This window comes from Monodelphis domestica, chromosome 1, assembly GCF_027887165.1.
Source record: "Monodelphis domestica isolate mMonDom1 chromosome 1, mMonDom1.pri, whole genome shotgun sequence".
NCBI lineage: Eukaryota > Metazoa > Chordata > Mammalia > Didelphimorphia > Didelphidae > Monodelphis > Monodelphis domestica.
The window spans coordinates 384,240,202-384,264,191 of NC_077227.1; the positions used below are offsets into that span (position 1 = coordinate 384,240,202).

The 23,990-nt window shown below is 37.8% G+C and overlaps 1 protein-coding gene across 3 annotated transcripts in view; it reads right to left on the minus strand.

Annotated features, from left to right (window-relative positions):
- Window positions 1-246: 246 nt before the first annotated feature.
- PCYOX1L (prenylcysteine oxidase 1 like) overlaps window positions 247-23,990 on the minus strand; it is a 32,841-nt gene continuing 9,097 nt past the window's right edge. Inside the window, exons 3-7 of one of the 3 annotated variants that reach the window (XM_001380692.4) lie at window positions 21,913-22,087; window positions 6,145-6,356; window positions 5,793-5,933; window positions 3,876-4,562; window positions 247-1,209 (exon numbers count right to left, since the gene is read on the minus strand). In XM_001380692.4, the coding sequence (XP_001380729.2) occupies window positions 3,901-4,562; window positions 5,793-5,933; window positions 6,145-6,356; window positions 21,913-22,087 (1,190 nt within the window). In that variant the 3' untranslated portion in view covers window positions 247-1,209; window positions 3,876-3,900. Of the gene's footprint in view, window positions 4,563-5,792; window positions 5,934-6,144; window positions 6,357-21,912; window positions 22,088-23,990 lie in introns of all 3 variants that reach the window. The other 2 variants (XM_056811600.1, XM_056811599.1) reach the window with 2 other exon arrangements.

Genomic DNA, 23,990 nt, shown 5'->3' on the forward strand with positions numbered 1-23,990 from the left:
CCTTTGATCATTAAACTCTTGTACTTCACTAAGTTAGATTCTGGATAACAGGCCTGATGCATACTTGAAGCCTTGCTAGTGTGACAGAACTTTTCCTAAATCTTTGCTTTTCTGGCATAGCTTTCAAGAACCTGGGAGCGCTTCCATGCTATGTATTAGGTGAGAAATATCTCCTTTTTGAGTCCATGTGAGAAGTAACTATTGACAACACAGATCTACCATGATGTAGTAATTGGAAGCAAAAAATAAAATTTAGGTTTTATTATGCTTAAGCATAGGTAACAGGAGGTAGAAATGGAATCCTAAACAAAATCTGAATTCTAACAAAGCTTCTAATAGACCAAATTATATCACTAACAGAGAAATAATTCTTTCACATATTGTAATTTCATACATTCTTTTTGGGCATAAAATTGTTTTTTTTTTAAAGATAGATTTTCCCATTTCTTTCAATGTCATAAAAGTTGAACAGTTAAAAAGAAACATAATCTCATACATTCCTTGAGGAAACAAACCTAATTAAACAGATTCTATAGGTAAACTAAGGTTATACATTAAATATTTACAGGGTTCACATTAGACTGTTTAAGGGGAAAGATTTACATGTTATCAAGATAACCAGAATTGGGGACAATTGAGATCTTTCCTCTGGCTTCTTATCTGAGGAATGCTTTTCCTAAAGAAATGTTCATACCCTATAGACAGGTACCAGCTAACTCAATAACCTCCTAATTAGGAGAAATAGTCCTGACCACCTCATATTCTCCAATAATAAAATTAATAAAAGGAAATAAAAATTAAAAATTCCCATAATATATGGAAGAACTTAAATGAGTGTAAAGAAAACCTCATGACCTCAATGCACCCTATTAAAAATGCTTGCTGCAAAATGTTTTGGAGTTTCTTTGAGTGTGGTCCTTATTGCTTTTCTTTCAATGGAAATGTGATAATTTGATCTTGTCATTTTTATTGCTATCTTATCAAGAGTATGAGTACAGATCATCCTAGGATTATACTGGTCAAATTTAAGGGGGAAATGTAGCCTATTTTGTGATCAACATGTCCATTTTGAAGTAACCAGAGAGCAAATAGATGACAGAATAACTTGGTAGGAAAAGCACTAGACTTAGTCAATGATCCTGGGTTCAAATTCCAGCACTGTTGTTTGTAGGCAAGTCACTTAACCTCTCTGGGCCTCAGTTTCCTTATCTGTAAAAGAAGGGGTGAGGTTAGATATTTCCTAAACCCTTTGCCCATCCTAAATTCTGTGATCTCTTTTCTAGACAGAAGTAACTTGTCCATCTTCTCTATAGTTCAAATCAGCTTTAACTTTCTGTGACAGTCTCCATTTACCCCCATTCTATTACATACACACATGCCTTCCCTCCACTTAACAAACAAAAATCTCCACACAACTATTTCCCACCAATGCTTATCTTGGGTCACTATCCTTGCTGCCAAAGTGGAATTCAGCCTCAATTTCTCAGGAGAGTCCAGGAGAATTTGCCAATTTGCTGAAGTCTCTAAAAGCAGTCATGACCTGCTTCCTCAGAGATAGGGAGAAGAGATAGAACTCTTTTCTATTTCTACCCATTGTTAGAGCTCATTTCCTTCCTGACTTGTTTCTAGCACCCAGAATTCAAAACCATGTCTCTTCTGCTATCCCATTCTGGAACTTTCCTTAAGACCTGGAGTATCTTCATCCTAGAATATCTAACTATCCCTGTGGTCTTCTTAACCTGGAATCTTCCCATTCTTTTTTTCCCATTGTCAAGTTCCTCCTGGGGTCTCTGTTCTGTGGAGGTGCCCAATCTTTTCATTCCCTTCCCATGCACCTAAGTCTAAGTACTTTCACACTCCCCTATTCTACAGCTCCCTTTTGTGTTGTTTTCCATCATTGGAATAAAAATTCCACAATGATCTGGGACAATTCTTAAGGACTTATGATGGGGAATGCTATCCACCTCCAGAGAAAGTACTGTTAGAGTTGGATGGGTATGGATCAAAGCATACTATATTTCATATCCGTATATTTACAGTTTTATTTTGGGGTTTTGGCTTTGCATGAGTGTGCTCTTATGGAAGTGTGTTTTGCATGACAATAAAAATAAAATTAAAAATTAAAAAAAGAAATGGGTAAAAAAGGGAAAATAAAAGAATGAAAGATTGAAAAATGTAAATTCCTTGAGAACTTTTTCCCCTTTTGTTTATATTTGTAGCTTGAGTTTAGCACAATGCCTAACTAATAGTAAGTACTTGATATACGCTTATTTCCTTCCTTGCCCTTCTTCCTTCTCTTTTTGCTTCCTTCCACCTTTCTTTTTCTTTCTCTTTTTCTTTCTCTTTTTCTTTCTTTCTTTCTTTCTTTCTTTCTTTCTTTCTTTCTTTCTTTCTTTCTTTCTTTCTTTCTTTCTTCCTCCCTCCCTCTCTCTCTCTCTTTCTTGCTTGCTTTCTTTTTTCTTTCTCTTTCTTTCTTTCTTTCTTCCTCCCTCCCTCTCTCTCTCCCTTCCTTCCTTCCTCCCTCCCTTTCTTTTTCTTTCTCTTTCTTTCTTTCTTTCTTTCTTTCTTTCTTTCTTTCTTTCTTTCTTTCTTTCTTTCTTTCTTTCTTTCTTTCTTTCTTTCTTTCTTTCTTTCTTTCTTTCTTTCTTTCTTTCTTTCTTTCTTTCTTTCTTTCTTTCTTTCTTTCTTTCTCCTTCCTACATTCTGAGCCTTACCTATTTGTCTTTTCAAGAAGAGGCTACCAGGCTATTTTTATACTTGCCTTCTGGCTTCTGTTATAACGAGTATCCATGTGTTTATGGATATAGTTGTTTCAGCAGCACATCAAACCAATAGGCAAAGATCTCATATTTAATGTATCAAGAGTTAAACTTTGTAGTCTAAAAAGCATGTGATTTCAGCATCTCTTGCCCCCCTTTTCCACTACCCTGCAAAAGGACAAGACTGAGGGTCATTTTGTACTTTTGTTTCATGGTCAAAGAATTCATGACCTAGAGGCAAACCAGCTGGAAATAGACCCTTATGAACTTAGCTAGTCTTGTCCTTGATTACTGGACACCATTTGTTTCCAACACCAGAGCAAAAGCCTTTCCAAAATGGCAAAGACTGGCAGAGCAGAGGATCAACTGGCAAACTGGGTCTCAGTTTTCTCACCTGTAAAATTAGAGGGTTGGAATAGATCCAGGGTTAACCAGGAATCTATGAATTTGGTTTTTTCTAAGTAATTTTATAACTATTTGAATATGGTTTATTTTCTTTGTAATTCTATGCATTTTGTTTTATGTTAATTTAAAAGCATTATTCTGAGAAGAGGTTCAGAGGCTTCACTAAACTGACAAATAGGTCCAGGAGACAAATAAAAATTAAGAAATCCTGGACTATACAATCTCTAAGGTTTAGGTATAGTGATAAATCTTTGCTTCTGCAATCTTCCCACGCTTACCTATAACTCTACCCTGACTTACTTTACCCTTCAATCAGGAAATCAGAAGTTAAGTCAATAGCATATTCAGAGGACTGGTTTTTATTTGAAATTAAATTTAAAAGAGGCATCATTTTGCCTCTACTTCCCCCTCCCCTGAGGCAACTACTCCCCCAAATCCATAAAAGGCAAGCAGAAAAGTCTGACACAGGAGAGAGGAGGGTTACACAAGATAAATCAAGTACATGGGAAACAGATTTCCCTTTGCTTTAAAAGCGATCACTGACTTAAGATCAAGAACCATCATTACAGGAGACTGTAAGCTCCATGCAGAGGCCCTGTTTTATCCACATGTTGTGTGTGTAACAAGTTAAGCCTCTAGAGTACAGGACTCCATATGAAGCAAGTGCTTAATAAATGTTTGTTATGTAAATGAAGATCCACAGATTCCTACCTATCTCCCTTCTTTCTAGTAGTTCTCACAATTCAGTCTTAATTTTGTGTATCAAGTCCTTCTGATCAATCTTATCTAGGTCTTGGTACCAGCGGTTATAGGCCAAGAGGGCCACATTTTTAGCTGCCACAGAACTTATTTCCACTGAACTGGCTACCCACTCCAGGGCATTGAGGTAGAAGAGCTGGTCGTGGAGTGCAAACAGTGGTGTAGCCATTCGGGAGCCATACTGTGGATAGGCTTGCCATTGGGCTGTCTGGACTGAATAATATGAACGGAAAAGGCTCTTCAGCTGGGGACGTTCCAGGGGTTGAGGGGACAAGACTCGCCAAATGGCCGCCTCTTGTGGCTGTTTTCTTCGAAAGGTAGCTGAGATGTTGACAGGGCACATGTTGTCCAGGGCACGGAAAAAGAGGTTGGGGGCATCTGTAGAAAGAATACTGGCAAAAGGGAAAAGCTTAGGATCAGGAAAGCCAAAGTAAGAGGAGTTGAGGTAGCCATGGACCAGTGAAGTGACGGTGGATTGGAAGGAACCAACAAACTCTTCAAAGGGAGGTTGAAAGCCCTCAAAGGTGATATTGCTGTTACTGCCGGCATAGAGGGGCGTAGCAATGACTACTATATCATAGAAGTCCGAATGCATTTTATCTTCCTTCTCATAAAATACCTGATAAAGGGCTCTGCCTTCTGAGGAGAGAGATAAAAGAGAATAAAGATCAACTTATCTCTTGGCTACAATCTACTTACTACTCTACATTCCTACTACAGCATATAATAAAATACGAGATTCTTGGAATCAAGAGATTTGGGTTCATATGCTATTTGCTGTAACCTTGGGCAAGTCACTTAACCTTTTTGGAATCCATTTTCCATGTATAATGGGAATAATAATACCCATATACAAAGTACCTATTTCACCATGGAGTTGTGAGGTTCATAGGAAATAACATATGTAAGATTCTTAGTAGAACTTAATAGACTATATAAATATCAGTTATTATGCCAATTTTTTCATTAGTTTGCTATGGGGCTATAACAATCACTTCACCTCTGAGTTATTTTCTCAACTGTACAGTGAAGTTACAATCTCTCCTTTCTTCCTTAGTGTGTGTAGGATCAGATCACTTGATATTTATGAAAGCATCCTGAAAAGCACAGATTACAGATGGTACAAGTAGACAAGATTAGCATTGTTTCACTCCAGAGGGACTACTAACCATTAAAACTGCCTTGGTCAGGCTGAAGACCTGTTAGCTTTAGCATATTTATTTTCATTAGTGACCCTAAAGAAATCAAATCAAATCCGCAATCAAAATGTCTGTCTTTTCAGGTTCCTCACAACCTAGCTTACCCCCATTTTTCAATCAACTTCATGTTCTCAAATTCAAATTGTTTCTTCCTCTTATTTTCCAAGGAACCCAACAAGATTATTCTCTTTGCCTTAGGATCCTGGGCAAGGCAATGAAGCCAGGGACTGATTCGCCAAGAAACAACTGAGCAGAGGAAAAAGTTCATTGAAGAGAGGCACATAATGGAGGCCAAGACCTTACAATGTTAGTCCTAGCACTGCCAATAATAAGCTGTGGGACCCTGGGCAAGTCAGTTCCCTTTTCAGGGTTTCAATTTCCACATATGATGGGCTTGGTCTTTGATTTCAAAGGTTCCTTCTTGTTCTAACAATGCATGATCCTGTGACTAGAGGTAGGACTCCATGAAGATAGTGCCCTCTGGTGCTGGAAATCACTACTGAGTGTTTTTGGTGTTTGGTTTCCCTAATTATTCACAAAATTGGGTTTAGGCAAAAGTGTCAAAGCCTCTGAGACATCACAATGACTTTTTCATTTGCCTTGGCCAACAAGGGGAATCACTTCCCTTCAATGCTATTTACTTCCTCCGTTTGGCTTCTTGGTCACTTACCAGTGTTATGCAAAGCCACAGAGGTCACCCTGGCATGTATCACATTGGCCTTAGTCAGCTTCAGCAATCCTGAACAGACTAGTTTATTGCCCCCTTCCACGGACCACAAGTTCCCCTGTATGCCAGCAAGTGACATTGCTCCTGGAGGAAATTTACAGAAAGATGTGGTTATTCATTCTGAGGGCCAATAGAGTAGAGGGGGTAATTTCTTAATATATGGTCAGTTCATCAAACATCGTCTACTATTGTTCCTGAAAGTCAGAAGATCTCTTTGAAAGAGTCAAGGAGAGCCTTCAACTTGAGAGAAAATGGTATGGGCAAAGAAGGACAAGCCAAAGGCCTTAAGACTCACCTGCAAAGGCAGCCATTGTTGCAGGTTGTCCATAACTGGCACGCAGCAGGGCTGTAATCACCTCATCAATGAAGCGCTGGGTAACTCCCACCTCCAGCAGACATTCTGCTACGGAGCGCTGGGTCATGTTGATAAAAGTATATTCACCCACTGAGTACAACAGCTCCTCTACTCCTGAAAAGGCATAGCCATGGGCCTGGTACTTGTATATCCTGAAGAAAAGGAACCCCCAACTAGAGATTAGGCTTGAGAGTCCCTCCCAAACAGAAACATTGCTGAGTCACTCTACTATGCTGGGGAGAGGGTGGGAGGAGCAGACATATGGGGCCCTGTATAAATCCTCAATACAGAAGATTTAGGTAGAAAGTTGATGTGGGTCAGTGTGACAGAAAGAACACTGGTTTTGGAAACCAGAAACCTGGGTTCGAATCTCAGCTCTACAACTTACTAGCTGTGTAATACTGGACAAGTCATTTTCCCTCTTTCTGCCTCATTTTTCTCATATGTAAAATGAAGAACAGTACTTATGTTACTTACTTCCTAGGGCTGCAATGAAGACCAAATGAGAAAATGCACAGTGCTTTTCAAATTTTAAAATGCTATGTAAGGATCAGCTCTTAGAACCTTATGATTCTCCTTATTTTGGGTGTATCAAACTTGCAATTATCACCAAAGTTTAAGTACCTCATCATCATATGTTTAACAATAACTTAGATAAATCAAATGACAGGCATTTTTAACATACTTATGTGCCAAGCCCTTAGGAAGCAAAAGCAAAGGTGAGGCCATCCCTGACTTCAAGAATGGGAATTCTAATAGAAGAGACATTGCACATATGTGTGTGTACATATATATACATATATGTTCATAAACGAATATCTGTATACATACACATGAGGTGAGGATTAGGGAATTGTTTTCATGTAGAAAATGAAGCTTGAGACTTCCGGGTAATCATGGCTGCAATCTAGACGCCGCCGTTTCCTCTCCCCAGCACCGAACGAAATAGACTACATCAAAGGAGCATAAAATCACCTTTGGAGGAACAGAAGGACTCCCCAGTACCCCACAGAGGCAAAGGTACGTGGGGCTTGAACATTTCCACACTAAAATAAGAAGGAAAAGCTTGCACAGAAAAGTGAACTGAGCCGCCCTTCCCCCACCCCACCTCCCCCACTAAACCAGAGTGAGCTACCTGAGCGCTCACCAGGACAGCGAGTGAGTGGGGAGCGTCTCTGTCTGGGGGGGCACTCCAGGGTCCTTGGGATCTGGGGACTGCCAGGAAAAAACGTCTCAGGGCGCTTTCACTGGAGAAGCCAGCGGGACTTCGGGTGGGCTGCGCTGAACAAGGCGCACGGATTATCTGGGCGGAGCTGAATACCTGGGCTCGGAGGCTGGGAAGAACTAGTCTGAAGCAACCTAAATTCACAGAAAAACCACTCTTATAACCCAGACCCCAGACCAAAAAGGAAAGGGAAATAAAACCACCAAAGGGATGGCTCACATGGCCCAAAATCAAGCCTCCAGGAAGAAAGGGAAAAAAGTGACTATTGAAAACTTTTATGGTGGAAGTACCCAAGGGAAAGAGGAGAATGAAGAGGAAATCCAAAAAAATTCAGAACACGCCTCCCAAAATGGAAACTATCAACAAGCTCTGGAAGATCTCAAACTGGAACTTATCCAAAAGATGGAAACCTTCTGGAAAGAAAAATGGGAGAAAGAGATCAGCTGTCTGACAGATAAGACTGCTCAATTGGAAAAAGAACTCGAAGCAGCCAATACAAGGGCAGACAAGGCTGAAAAGCAAATCCAGTCCCTAATGACCAGAATTAAGGACCTCGAAGAAAGTGAGATGATAAAACAGCAAGAATCAATAAAGCAAACCCAAACAATTAATGAATTGGAAGAAAACAGAAAATATCTCACTGAGAAGGTCACGGACCTGGAGAACAGAGGAAGACGAGAAAATCTCCGTATCATTGGTCTCCCAGAAAAACCAGAGGTAAACAACAAATTGGATTTTATTCTAGAGGAGATTATAAAAGAAAATTGCCCCCACGTTCTGGAGCAAGGGGGCAAAATAGAAATAGAGAGGATTCATAGAACACCTTCTATATTAAATCCCCAAAAGACAACGCCTAGGAATGTAATTGCCAAATTCAAGAGTTTCCAAGTAAAGGAGAAAATCCTACAAGAAGCCAAGAAGAAGAGCTTCAGATATAAGGGGGCCCCCATAAGGATCACACATGACTTAGCGGCTAACACACTAAGAGACCGCAAAGCATGGAACACGATATTTAGAAAGGCAAGAGAGCTGGGTCTCCAACCAAGAATCAACTACCCAGCAAAACTGACTATATACTTCCAGGGGAAAGTATGGGCATTCAACAAAATAGAAGATTTCCAAGCATTTGCTAAGAAAAGACCAGAGCTCTGTGGAAAGTTCGATATCCAAGCACAGAAAGCAAGAGAAACATGAAAAGGTAAATATGAAAGAAAGGGAAAAGGAGATAAATCTTATCTTTCTCTTTAAGTCAAACTCTCTTCTATAAGGACTACATTTACATCTAATTATATATATTAATATGTGGGGAAAATGTTTTGTGTAACTCTCATAAATTGTATCATCATAAGAGTAGTTAGAAGAAACATGCATAGGGAAAGATTGGGGAATCAAGAAGATTTGGGGAAAGTTGGGGCAAAAAAAGGAAAAGGGAGGGGGGAACCGTGATAATACTAAGATTAACTTCAAGAAATAGGGGGGGAATCAATAGAATAAACTTTCCCATATAAAGATACACATGGGAAGGGGAGGGGAAGAACTCTCATATGAGAAGGAGAGGAAGAGAGCGTGAAGTGGAAGTACTTAAACCTTACTCTCAGTGAAATCAAATCTGAGAGGGAAGAACATCTAGATCCAGTGGGATCCTGATCTCTATCTTATCCATTAGGGCAAGAAAGAAAGGAAAATTAAGGAGGGGGAGGGGGGAGGGAGCACAAAAAGGGAGGGAAGGAGAGGGGGGAGGGGAAGGGAGCATAAAAAGGGACGGGCTAGAAAGGGAAGCATCTCAAGGGAGGGGACTAGGGGGACCGACCTAAAGTAAATCACTGGTTCAAAAGGAGAAAGCTAAAGAAGAAAGGTCAGAACTAGGGGAAGACATCAAAATGCCAGCGAATCCACAAATAACAATCATAACTTTGAACGTGAATGGGATGAACTCACCCATAAAACGCAGACAAATAGCAGACTGGATTAGAACACAAAACCCTACCATATGTTGCCTTCAAGAAACACATATGAGACGGGTTGACACTCACAAGGTTAGAATTAAAGGTTGGAGTAAGACCTTTTGGGCCTCAACCGATAGAAAGAAGGCAGGAGTTGCAATCATGATATCTGACAAAGCCAAAGTACAAATAGACCTGATCAAAAGGGACAGGGAAGGTAAATATATTCTGCTAAAAGGAAGTATAGACAATGAGGAAATATCACTAATCAACATGTATGCACCAAATGGTATAGCATCCAAATTTTTAATAGAGAAACTAGGAGAATTGAAGGAGGAATTAGACAGTAAAACCATATTAGTGGGAGACTTGAACCAACCACTATCAAATTTAGATAAATCAAATCAAAAAATAAATAAGAAAGAGGTAAAAGAGGTGAATGAAATCTTAGAAAAATTAGAATTAATAGACATATGGAGAAAAATAAATAGGGACAAAAAAGAATACACCTTCTTTTCAGCACCACATGGCACATTCACAAAAATAGATCATACACTAGGTCATAGAAACATGGCACTTAAATGCAGAAAAGCAGAAATATTAACTGCAGCCTTTTCAGATCACAAGGCAATTAAAATATTGATCGGCAAGGGTACATGGAGACCCAAATCAAAAATTAATTGGAAATTAAATAACATGATACTCCAAAATCATTTAGTTAGAGAAGAAATCATAGAAACAATTAACAATTTCGTTGAAGAAAATGACAACGGCGAAACATCCTTTCAAACCTTATGGGATGCAGCCAAGGCAGTACTTAGAGGAAAATTCATATCCCTGAGTGCATATATTAACAAATTAGGGAGGACAGAGACCAAGGAATTGGAAATGCAAATCAAAAAACTTGAGAATGAACAAATTAAAAACCCCCAGAAGAAAACCATACTAGAGATCCTAAAAATTAAGGGAGAAATTAATAAAATAGAAAGTGACAGAACTATTGAGCTAATAAACAAGACTAGAAGCTGGTACTTTGAAAAAACAGACAAAATAGACAAAGTACTGGTTAATTTAATTAAAAAAAGGAAAGAAGAAAGGCAAATTAATAGCATCAAGGATGAAAAGGGGGATCTCACCTCAAATGAAGAGGAAATTAAGGCAATCATTAAAAACTACTTTGCCCAACTATATGGCAATAAATTTACCAATCTAGGTGATATGGATGAATATTTACAAAAATATAAATTGCCTAGACTAACAGAAGAAGAAATAGTTTTCTTAAATAATCCCATATCAGAAATTGAAATCCATCAAGCCATCATAGAACTGCCTAAGAAAAAATCCCCAGGGCCTGATGGATTCACCAGTGAATTCTATCAAACATTCAGAGAACAGTTAACCCCAATATTACACAAACTATTCGACATAATAAGCAAAGAGGGAGTCCTACCAAACTCCTTTTATGACACAAGCATGGTACTAATTCCAAAGCCAGGCAGGCCTAAAACAGAGAAAGAAAACTATAGGCCAATCTCCCTAATGAATATAGATGCAAAAATCTTAAATAGGATACTAGCAAAAAGACTCCAGCAAGTGATTAGAAGGGTCATCCACCATGATCAAGTAGGATTCATACCAGGGATGCAGGGCTGGTTCAACATTAGGAAAACTATCCACATAATTGACCACATCAACAAGCAAACCAACAAGAATCACATGATTATCTCAATAGATGCAGAAAAAGCCTTTGATAAAATACAACACCCATTCCTACTAAAAACACTAGAAAGCATAGGAATAGAAGGGTCATTCCTAAAAATAATAAACAGTATATATCTAAAACCATCAGCTAATATCATCTGCAACGGGGATAAACTAAATCCATTCCCATTAAGATCAGGAGTGAAACAAGGATGCCCATTATCACCTCTATTATTTGACATTGTATTAGAAACACTAGCAGTAGCAATTAGAGAAGAAAAAGAAATTGAAGGCATCAAAATAGGCAAGGAGGAGACCAAATTATCACTCTTTGCAGATGACATGATGGTCTACTTAAAGAATCCTAGAGATTCAACCAAAAAGCTAATTGAAATAATCAACAACTTTAGCAAAGTTGCAGGATACAAAATAAACCCACATAAGTCATCAGCATTTCTATATAATTCCAACACAGCTCAGCAGCAAGAACTAGAAAGAGAAATCCCATTCAAAATTACCCAAGACAAAATAAAATACTTAGGAATCTATCTCCCGAGACAAACACAGGATCTATATGAACACAACTACAAAACACTTTCCACACAACTAAAACTAGACTTGAACAATTGGAAGAACATTAACTGCTCATGGGTAGGACGAGCCAATATAATAAAAATGACCATCCTACCCAAACTCATCTATCTATTTAGTGCCATACCCATGGAACTCCCAAAATTTTTTTTTACTGATTTAGAAAAAAACATAACAAAGTTCATTTGGAAAAACAAAAGATCAAGGATACCCAGGGAATTAATGAAAAAAAATACAAAGGAAGGGGGTCTTGCAGTCCCAGATCTCAGACTATATTATAAAGCAGCGGTCATCAAAACAATTTGGTACTGGCTAAGAGACAGAAAGGAGGATCAGTGGAATAGACTGGGGGCAAGCAACCTCAGCAAGACAGTATATGACAAACCCAAAGATCCCAGCTTTTGGGACAAAAACCCACTATTTCATAAAAACTGTTGGGAAAATTGGAGGACAGTGTGGGAAAGATTAGGCTTAGATCAACACCTCACACCCTACACCAAGATAAATTCAAAATGGATGAATGACTTGAACATAAAGAAAGAAACTATAAGAAAATTAGGCGAACACAGAATAGTATACATGTCAGACCTTTGGGAAGGGAAATACTTCAAAACCAAGCAAGAATTAGAAAGAATTACAAAATGCAAAATAAATAATCTGGATTACATCAAATTAAAAAGTTTTTGTACAAACAAAACCAATGTAACCAAAATCAGAAGGGTAGCAACAAATTGGGAAACAATCTTCATAAAAACCTCTGACAAGGGTTTAATTACTAAAATTTATAAAGAACTAAATCAATTGTACAAAAAATCAAGCCATTCTCCAATTGACAAATGGGCAAGGGACATGAACAGGCAATTCTCAGCCAAAGAAATCAAAACTATTAATAAGCACATGAAAAAGTGCTCTACATCTCTTATAATCAGAGAGATGCAAATCAAAACAACTCTGAGGTATCATCTCACACCTAGCAGATTGGCTAACATGACAGCTATGCAAAGTAATGAATGCTGGAGGGGATGTGGCAAAGTGGGGACATTAATTCATTGCTGGTGGAGTTGTGAATTGATCCAACCATTCTGGAGGGCAATTTGGAACTATGCCCAAAGGGCGATAAAAGACTGTCTGCCCTTTGATCCAGCCATAGCACTGCTGGGCTTGTACCCCAAAGAGATAATGGACAAAAAGACTTGTACAAAAATATTCATAGCTGCGCTCTTTGTGGTGGCCAAAAATTGGAAAATGAGGGGATGCCCCTCAATTGGGGAATGGCTAAACAAATTGTGGTATATGTTGGTGATGGAATATTATTGTGCTAAAAGGAATAATAAAGTGGAGGAATTCCATGTGAACTGGAACAACCTCCAGGAAGTGATGCAGAGCGAAAGGAGCAGAACCAGGAAAACATTATACACAGAGACTGATACATTGTGGTACAATCGAAGGTGATGGACTTCTCCATAAGTATCAATGCAATTTCCCTGAACAATCTGCAGGGATCTAAAAAAAAAATACTACCCACAAGCAGAGGATAAACTGTGGGAGTAAAAACACCGCTGAAAAGCAACTGCTCGACCACAGGGTTGGAGGAGATAAGACTGAGGAGAGACTCTAAATGAACACTATAATGCAAACTCCAACAACAGGGAAAAGGGTTCGAGTCAAGAACACATGTGATAACCAGTGGAATCATGCGTCGGCTATGGGAGAGGGAAAGGCGGGGGGGGGGGGGGGGGGGGGGGGGGAAGGGGAGGAAAAGAAAACGATCTTTGTTTCCAGTGAATAATGTATGAAAACGACCAAATAAAATAATATTAAAACTTAAAAAAAAAAAAAAAAAAAAAGAAAATGATGAGGGAGGTGTTTTCAGAAAAACCTGACAAGACCTCTATGAACTGATGCAAAATGAACTGAGAAGAATTGGAACATCACTTCATTGTGACACTGTATTGTAATGACGATGAACTGTGAAAGACTTGGCTACTCTGATCTGTACTGTTCTTAGATAATTACTAAGGATTCACAATGAAAAAAAATCTATTCCTCTTCAGAGAGAGAACAGATGAACTGAGTGCAAACTGAAGCATAATTTTTTTTCACTTTTTGTTGTTGTTGTTGTTGTTGTTGTTTTTAAGATGGGTAAGGGGGCAGCTAGGTGACTCAGTGGATTGAGAGCCAGTCCTAGAGATGGGAGGTCCTAGGTTCAAATCTGGCTTCAGCCACTTCCTAGCTGTATGACCCTGGGCAAGTCACTTGACCTCCATTGCCTAGCCCTTACCACTCTTCTGCCTTGGAACCAATACACAGTATTGATTTCAAGACAGAAGATAAGGGTTTAAAAAAAATAAAAGAGGGCTAATATGAAAATCTTTTTCATGGTTTCATACATATAATTAATATGATATTGCTATTCTCAGTAGATGGGAAGGTTATGGAATGGAGGGAGAGAATTTAGAATTCCAAATTTAAAGTAAAGAGAATATTAAAATAAGTAATAATTTTTAAAATGTCAAATAAAAATACTTATGATTAGAATGGGGGAGGGGGTTAGCCTGGATCTCTTCTATGGTTTCTTCCAACTCTAATGTATTCTATGACTTTATAATTAGTTTTCTCTAATTTACAGGTACATCAGAGAATATTATTCAATTGCATGTTTCTTCAAAATACATTATAAAGAAGCAGCTTGATTGAGTAGATAGAATGCTGAATTTAGAGTCACAACACTATCCAACCTCAGACACTTACTATGTGTCTCTGGGCAAATCATCTAATCTCTAACTGCCTCAGTTTCCTCAACTGGCTTGTTGTATCAAAGAAGAAAATATTCGTAATATGCTTAGTCAGGTGACTGGAACATAATAGGTGTTTAATAAATACTTGTTTCCTTCTAAAAAAAAAAAAAAAAAAAAAAAAAAAAAAAAAGAAAATGAAGCTTGAGATAGACTTTTTTATTTGATTGTTTCCCTTCTTAATCTAGATACATTAATTTTGTCTGTAGAGAAGTTATCAGTGGAGTATATTCTAAGTTAAAAATCTTAAATTTTGAAATTGCCTATATCCTTTGTTTGATTAAGAATTCATGGCTGGGGCAGCTAGTGGGTTGAGAGCCAGCCCTAGAGACAAGAGGTCCTAGGTTCAAATCTGGCCTCAGACCCTTCCCAGTCGTGTGACCCTGGGCAAGTCACTTAACCCCCATTGCCTAGCCCTTACCACTCTTCTGCCTTAGAACCAAAACACAGTATTGATTCTAAGATGGAAGGTCAGAGTTTAAAAAACAAACAAACTAATACATCTCCTACCTAGTGCTCTGAGAAGACTAAGATGTACTACTCTCTTAACTTTTTTAATAGTATGATCTTTAACATTAATGTCATATATCTATTTTGAAAATATTGTGGTATCTAATATAAGGTATTAGTCTTAGTCTAATTTCTGGCTGACTGCTTTCTAATTTTCCCAGGTTTTCAGTTTTTCAAGCATTACAATACCAAGTTCCACTGTTTCCATTGTTTCTGATTCTCCCTTCTCTAGTCTGTTTTGTTCCTCTATTTCTCTATTTTTTAACTAAAACCAGCTGTTTTTGACAATTGTTGTTTTATAAGACAGTTTGAGGCCTCGAAGTTATATTTTCCCTTCATCTATAATTCTTTTCATCATTCCCCTTGATAGATCAGATTTCTTTTCCCATATGAATTTTATTATTTTATAAAGTTCTATTAAAGACCTCTTTGATATTCTATTGATATAGTATTAAAAGTGTAAATAAATTTTAGTTGCATTGCCATTTTTATTACATTGGTATTACCTACCCATTAGCAATGAATATTTCCTCACCCATTTAAGTTGATTTTCATTTTTATTTATTTTTATTATTATTATTTTTAAACCCTTACCTTCCATCTTAGAATCACTACTGGTTGGTTCTAAGGCAGAAGAGTGGTGAGGGCTAGGCAATGGGGATTAAGTGACTTGGCCAGGTTCATACATCTAGGAAGTGTCTGAGGCCACATTTGAACCCAGGACCTCCTGTCTCTGGGTCTGACTCTCAATCCACTGAGCAACCCAGCTGCCCCCTTGATCTTCATTTATTAAAGGAAGATGTAGCCATTGAATCCATATGAGTATTTTGTGGCTTTGGTAGTCTGATACCCAGACACTTTATGCATTTAGTAATTACTTGGAATGATTTTCCTTTCTATTATTGCTTCTCAGATTTATTCTCTTTTTTTTTTTTTAAACCCTTACCTTCTGTCTTGGAGTCAATACTGTGTATTGGCTCCAAGGCAGAAGAGTGGTAAGGGCTAGGCAATGGGGGTCAAGTGACTTGCCCAGGGTCACACAGCTGGGAAGTGTCTGAGGCCAGATTTGAACCTAGGACCTCCCATCTCTAGGCCTCGCTCTCAATTCACTGAGCTACTCAGCTGCCCCCTACTCTCTCAGATTTGTTCTTACATAGAAATAAAACTGACTTTTAAGGGTTATTTTCTAGCTCACAACTTTGATATAGCTATTAAATTACCTCAACATTTTTGCTGATTCCCTAGGATTTTTCAAGTACACCATGATATTATCAACAAATAGGAATAGTTTTATCACCTGTTTATCTTTATACATTTAATTTTCTTTTATTGTACTGCTATTGCTAGCATTTTTAGAACTATATCAAATAACAGTGGGGAGAGTGGACATCTTTGTTTTGCTCTTATATTTAATGGAAAAGGTTCCAGTGTATCCCCACTTTGTCAGATACTTGCTTTTGGTTTCAGATAGACACATTTTGTCATATCAAAGAGTCCCTCTATGCTTATACGTTGTAGGGATTTTAGTATAAATGAGTCTCATACCTTGTTAAAGGTTTTTTGTTTTTGCAAGAAGATAAAGCTTGAGCTGAGTCTTTACAGTAACTAGGGATCATAACAAGAAACATTTTCCAACTGCTTGCTCTCTTAGATTTACTGTCTCCAGAAACTCACTTTCCTGCAAGATGGAATTAATGTTAAAACTAACACCTCCTCAGTACCTTTGTCCCTGGATCTCTTCCCTCTCTCTAACTGGAGTGGAAGATGGCTATAGGGGACCTCTTCCCAAATCTTCACTTAAGGAGGAGGCACAGGCTATGAGCAGGTCGTAAGATTTTAACACAGTACTGAGCCAGGTATATTTTCCCCTATCTTTATCTTTGTCAGTTTTGTATGTATGCCTTCCACCCATCAGATTGTGAGCTACTTGAGGGCAGGGACTGTCTTTTCCCTCTCTTTGTATCCCCGCTGTGTACCACAGTACTTAGCACATAGTAGGTGTTTGATTTCAAGTTTTTCTTTTCCAAACACATCTTATATTTTCTTGAGACCATTTTGTTGTTTATATTATTCCCCTCACCTGGAATGAACTCCTCACTCTACTCCCCTTGCTGCAATCTATCAAAATCTTTTTTTTTCTCAGTTCAAATTTTGTCCTGTTTCTTTTTTTCCCATTTGAATTACTTTATTTAGTTAATTTAGAATATTATTCCTTGATTACAATAATCACATTATTTCCCTCCATCCCCTACCCCCACCCATCCCACAGCCAACCTGCAATTTCAGTGGGTATTACTTGTGTTCTTGATCAGAACCTATTTCCATGTTGTTGTTTACATTAGGATATTCATTTAGGGTCTACATTCCCAACCATATCCCTTCAACCCATGTATTCAAGCAGTTGTTTTCCTTCAGTGGTTTTACTCCCACAGTGTTTCCTCTGAATGTGGATGGTGGTTTTTCTCATACATTCCTCTAAGTTGTTCAGATCACTGCATTGCCACTAATGGAGAAGTCCATTACATTTGATTGTACCACAGTGTATCAGTCTCTGTGTACAATGTTCTCCTGGTTCTGCTCCTCTCACTCTGCATCAGTTCCTGGAGGTTGTTCCAGTCTTCATGGAATTCCTCCACTTTATTATTCCTTTGAGCACAATAGTATTCCATCACCAACATATACCACAATTGGTTCAGCCATTCCCCAATTGAAGGGCATCCCCTCATTTTCCATTTTTTTGCCACCACAAAGAGAGCAGCTATGAATATTCTTGTACAAGTCTTTTTCCTTATGATCTCTTTGGGGCATAAACTCAGTAGTGGTATGGCTGGATCAAAGGGCAGGCAGTCTTTTAGCGCCCTTTGGGCATAGTTCCAAATTACCCTCCAGAATGGTTGGATCAATTCACAACTCCACCAGCAATGCATTAATGTCCTGACTTTGCCACATCCCCTCCAGCATTCATTACTTTCCTTTGCTGCCAATCTGCTAGGGGTGGGTGGTACCTCAGAGTTGTTTTAATTTGCATTTCTCTGATTATAAGAGATTTAGAACACTTTTTCATGAGCTTATTAATAATTTTGATTTCTTTAACTGAAAATTGCCTATTCATGGCCTTTGCCCATTTATCAATTGGAGAATGGCTTGATTTTTTGTACAATTGGTTCAGCTCTTTGTAAATTTGAGCAATTAGACCTTTGTCAGAGGTTTATGTAATGAAAATTGTTTCCCAATTTGTTGCTTCCCTTCTAATTTTGGATGCATTAGTTTTGTTTGTACAAAACCTTTTTAATTTGATGTAATCAAAATTATTGATTTTACATTTTGTGATTTTTTTCTAGCTCTTACTTGGTTTTAAAGTCTTTCCTTGCCCAAAGATCTGACAAGTATACTATTCTGTGTCTGTCTGCCTGGCTTTGGGATCAGTAACATATTTGTGTCGTAAAATGAATTTGATAAAACTCCTTCTTTGCTTATTCTGTCAAATAGTTTGTATAATATTGGGATTAGTTGTTCTTTGAATGTTTGATAGAATTCATTTGTGAATCCATCTGAACCTGGGGATTTTTTCTTAGGGAGTTCTTTGATGGCTTGGTCAATTTCTTTTTCTGATATGGGGTTGTTTAGGTAATCTCTTCCTCTGTTAGTCTAGGCAATTTATATTTTTGTAAGTATTCATCCATATCACCTAGATTGTCATTTTTTGTTGCCATATAACTGGGAAAAATAGTTTTTAATGATTGCCTTAATTTCCTCTTCATTAGAGATGAGGTCTCCCTTTTCATCTTGGATACTGTCAATTTGGTTTTCTTCTTTCCTTTTTTTAATTAGACTGACCAGTACTTTGTCTATTTTATTTGTTTTTTTTTTCAAAGTACCAGCTTCTAGTCTTATTTCTTAAATCAATAGTTCTTTGACTTTCAATTTTGTTAATTTCTCCTTTGATTTTTAGGATCTCTAATTTAGTCTTCATCTGAGGATTTTTAATTTGTTCACTTTCTAGTTTTTTAATTTGCATGCCCAATTCATTGACCTCTGCCCTCCCTAATTTGTTAATATATGAACTCAAGGATATAAATTTTCCCCTGAGTACTGCTTTGGCTGAATCCCATAGATTTTGAAAGGTTGTCTCATCATTATAATTTTCTTCAATGAAATTATTGTTTCTATGATTTGTTTTGGAGAATCGTATTGCTTAATTTCCAATTAATTTTTTATTTACCTCTCCATGTACCCTTACTAATTATTATTTTCATTGCATTGTGATCTGAGAAGGTTGCATTGCAATCTATCAAAATCTTAGCCATTCTTTGAAACACAATTCTAAATTCTGTGAACACACTTACAGAATGGTTTCCTCAGTGCATAATCCCTTATACAATGTAACTCCCTTACTCAAAAACCATAAATAAAATGCCCCGCCCACTGATGTAAAATAAGATTGAACTCCTCATTTTGACATTCAAGGTCTTCTATGATCTAGCTCCAATTCCAACTTTGTTTATCCCTTAGATATAGCCTATGCTGGTCAGACTAAGTTTGATGTTTTGCAATCATGTCTCATACTTTCTTAAATCTGTTTTGTTGTTCCTACCATTCCCCACATCTGCAATGTACCACATTCCCTCCCCTAATCCTAAATATGTCTATCCAATGTCTATTGGATCTTTCTAAATCCCGTTCAAATGCTCCCTTCTTCCGTAACCTAACTCCCTCTACTGGATATGATAACTGCCTCCTCTAAACTGATAGTTGCATTGATCTAGTTCTCTATTATTTGCAGTGATTTTTTTCAAAATAGCTCTTTAAAGTAAGTAGTACAACTTTTATCCTTATTTTACACATGAGAAGACTGAGGTTCAGAAATTCCACGATCTTAAGTCACCTTACCCCTCTGGGGTTCAGTTTCCTCATTAATAAAATGAAGAGGTTAGACCAAAAGTCCCTTCCAGCTATGACTTCCACAATCTAATCTGAATGAGTACACAAAGAATGAAAAATAAGGCATAATCCTATAAATAAAAACTGTTTGAAAGGAGAAATGTACATGGATATATTTATTCTATATATATTTGTCTTCCTAGTTAAAAATCTAAGTTTTCTTTCTTCTTCCTTCCTTCCTTCCTTCCTTCCTTCCTTCCTTCCTTCCTTCCTTCCTTCCTTCCTTCCTTCCTTCCTTCCTTCCTTCCTTCCTTCCTTCCTTCCTTCCTTCCCTCCCTCCCTCCCTCCCTCCCTCTCTCTCTCTCTCTCTCTATTTCTCTCTCTCTCTCTCTCTCTCTCTCTCTCTCTCTCTCTCTTTCTTTCTCTCTCTCTCTCTCTTTCTTTCTTTCTTTCTTTCTTTCTTTCCCTTACCTTCCGTCTTGGAGTCAATACTGTATATTGGCTCCAAGGCAGAAGAGTGGTAAGGGCTAGACAATGGGGGTCAAGTGACTTGCCTAGGATCACACAGCTGGGAAGTGTCTGAGGCCAGATTTGAACCTAGGACCTCCCTTCTCTAGGCCTCGCTCTCAAACCACTGAGCTACCCAGATGACCCCAAATCTAAGTTCTTTAAAGGGAAAGACTGTTTCATTCTTTATCTTCATACCTCCACCATCCACCACAGTGTCTGAAACATAGTCTGCACTTAGTAAAGTGTTTTGAAATGGAAATGAAAAGAATGACCAAGAAGAAATCAAAATGAATGTTGAAAATTACAAAGAAAAGGCTTGGCTTCACAGAAGAGCTATGAGAAGACACCTCTCCCTTCTTTACAGAGAGATACAAAGGAAAATTTAGTCTATAAAAACAAAAAATATTAATGAAAAAATATTTTTAAACAATAAATGCTTGTTGATTGATTATATACACACACTATATACTTGTGTGTGTGTGTGTGTGTGTGTGTGTATATATATATATATATATATATATATATGTATGTATGTATACATACACACAAAGGCGATACTTGTTTTTAACAAGTTAGATATACAAAAAGAAGGGGGCAGCTGGGTGGCTCAGTGGATTGAGAACCAGGTCTAGAGATGGGAGGTCCTAGGTTCAAATCTGGCCTCAGGCACTTCCTAGATGTGTGATCCTGGGCAAGTCACTAAACCACCCTTACCGCTCTTCTGCCTTGAAATCAATACACAATATTGATTCTAAGATGGAAGGTAAGGGTTTAAAAAAAATACATACAAAAAGAAAAAAGTATGGAAAATAGTTAAATCAATATGGTAAACTGTAAACTATTCAAGGACAGCAAACACTCCTGGTCTTTTAGCACTACCATTCTGATAGCTATGTGATCCTATGAAAGTCATTGATTCTCTCTGTTTATCCATCTGTGAGATGACCATAATACCACTTGTACTGCCTAACTCACAGGGCTGTTCTGAGGAAAGAGATCTGCATGTGGCATAACACCATAGAAATAAGGATCATAATGATAGATAGATAGATAGATAGATAGATAGATAGATAGATAGATAGATAGATAGATAGATAGATAATTATGATTAAACTTCTTTTATAGCTCTTACCTAGGATGCCCATCACAGTCTGTGGCATATAGGCTAGGCTAAACAAACAAAATATAAGCTAATGGCTTTCCAAGCTGTCAGGGACTTTGGAGATCATTCAATTTAATCTCACTTTACATACAGAGAAACTGAGGTTCAGAGAAGCTACATGACTTTCCCAGTGTCAGGTAGTAACCACAGAGCCAGGATTTTGAACCAAAGTCGTACTATTCCATATTCAGTGGAATTTTTTTCCCCATTGTATCAAGACTGTCACCTGAAAAAATTTGCAATTCTCATTCTAGGCTTCCTTTCTAATATTTGTGCTCTCATATATAGCTAATTCTATAGCCTTTTTGCTCAAAGGTAAACAGCTAAACCCATCTTTGGCCGGTGTATTTAAAATGGAATTTTCTCACCGAGTTCTCCACAGGGCCACACCTCATAAACTTTTCCATGACTTCCTCTACCCACATCTGCAGTCGCAGGAAGCTGATGCCATAGTGCCACCAGATTCGGAAGAGGTTCAGTAGATACCAATCCGTCTCTTCCAGGATAAGATGCTCACCACCAAATATGGCGCTCTTCCCTGCTATCTCACGTCGCTGTTTCAGACCTGAGAAGACGAAGAAGTCACTCATTTCCTTTTCAAAGATAGTCCAAGGTTGAGAAAATCCAAGATGACAATGAAGAGTATTTAGAATGTAGACATAGAAGCAAAAATCTTTGAAGGGCTTGAAGAGTGTTTCAAAGAATGAAAGACTCTCAGGACTTGAAGAGAGTTTAGAGAGCCTCTCAGTTATCTACTACTTAAACAATAATCTTGTTTCTGTATCACCCTTGGCATGTGGACATCCAGCCTCTGCTTGAAAACCTTTCCCAAACAGCTCATTCTACTTCAAAATAACTTACTTTCATATTAAGTCAAAATATGTTTCTCTACAATTAATAATAATAATAAAAGCTAATATTCATCTATTATTGTAAGGTTTGCAATGTGCTTTAAATATGTTATCTTACTTGATCCTCAAAACAATGCTGGAGGGAAATGTTATTTTTATTCCCATTTTATAGATGAGGAGACAAAGGCAGAGTGAGGTTAAGTGACTTGTCCAGGGACTTGAGTTGGAGGCCAGATTCAAACTGGGGTTGTCATGACTCCATGTTCTATACTCTATTCACTATGCTACCTACCTGCCTTAGTTCTGGCCTCTGGGTTCAAGTAGAATAATCACAACTTTTCAAATACTTCAAAATAAAGATCAAGTCCTTTGACTTAAATCTCATCTCCAGACTCAATACTCTCTTTCCTTTCACCAATTCTCATCATGTCTAAGTTTATAGTCCTAAGTGCTTAAATTGCCTAGAGCAATAGAAAGAAGACTGCACTCAGAATAAGGAGGTCTGAGTTCAAAATTTGGCTCTAATAATTACTGTGTGATCATGGGCAAAATACTTCATTTCCTCATATCTAATAATGTGCAATACTCATCTCGGAGGGTTGTTGTTAGGTGACACCATTATAAACCTCAAAAATTTATTATTGTTTAAGTTGCTGTGATATGGTTATTTCTATATGGCCCAAATATCCTTTAGGGGAAAAGAAGGAATGGAATGGGGAGGAAGTCAGAGTCTGTGGTTTTATTCAATGGAAGTCCTTTATGGGCTAAGCCTAGTCTTTGCTGAAGATAGGTTTGGCTGATGATTACAAAATGGAGTCAGTGATATAATCTTAATACCCAGGATCCAAGTCTTGAGGGCATTATATGAATATGCTTCCCTTTGAAAATTCATGCCTGTTCCACCATTCTTAGCTAGGGAGATTTAGAACTCATCTTCTAAGGTTTTCAGGACCAACTTGAGGGTTTAGGTAAACTCATTTTGGCCCTAAGATCCAATAATAAGCTGGAATCTCAAAACCTTCTGAAACCATGGCTAAAACTTGGACCTACTATCATCTAAAGATAGGGATGGAAATTGAACTTGTGATTTCACTGGTGTAGGGAATTCCCATTTTAGGAAACTCCATCTTCCAATGTTGATCAGCACTTTCTCAGCACACTCTGAGGTAAATAAGACTAGCACTGGGGCAGCTAGATGGCTTAGTAGATAGAGAGCCAAGCCTAGAAATTGGAAGTTCTGGGTTCAAATTTGGCCTCAGACTCTTCCTAGCTGTTTAACCTAACCCCAACTGCCCAGCTCTTACAGTTAATATATCTTGGAACCGATATTTAGTATTGATGCTAAGACAGGAGGTAAGGTCTTTTTTTTTTTTTAATAAACAAATAAGACTAGGAATAATGAAGAGCCCAGAGCAGATTTCCTATAAACTCAGTGATCAAAACAAACACTATCCTTAATAATTATGCCAATCTTTCCCATTATACAACCTGGAGGAAGGAATGTTTCTCATCATGTAGGAAACTGTCCAGCAGCCTATTAATTCAGGGAATTATAGAGTTGGAAGGGATATTAAGAACTTCAACTCAAAGATCATAAGATCTGGAGTGAAAAGATCT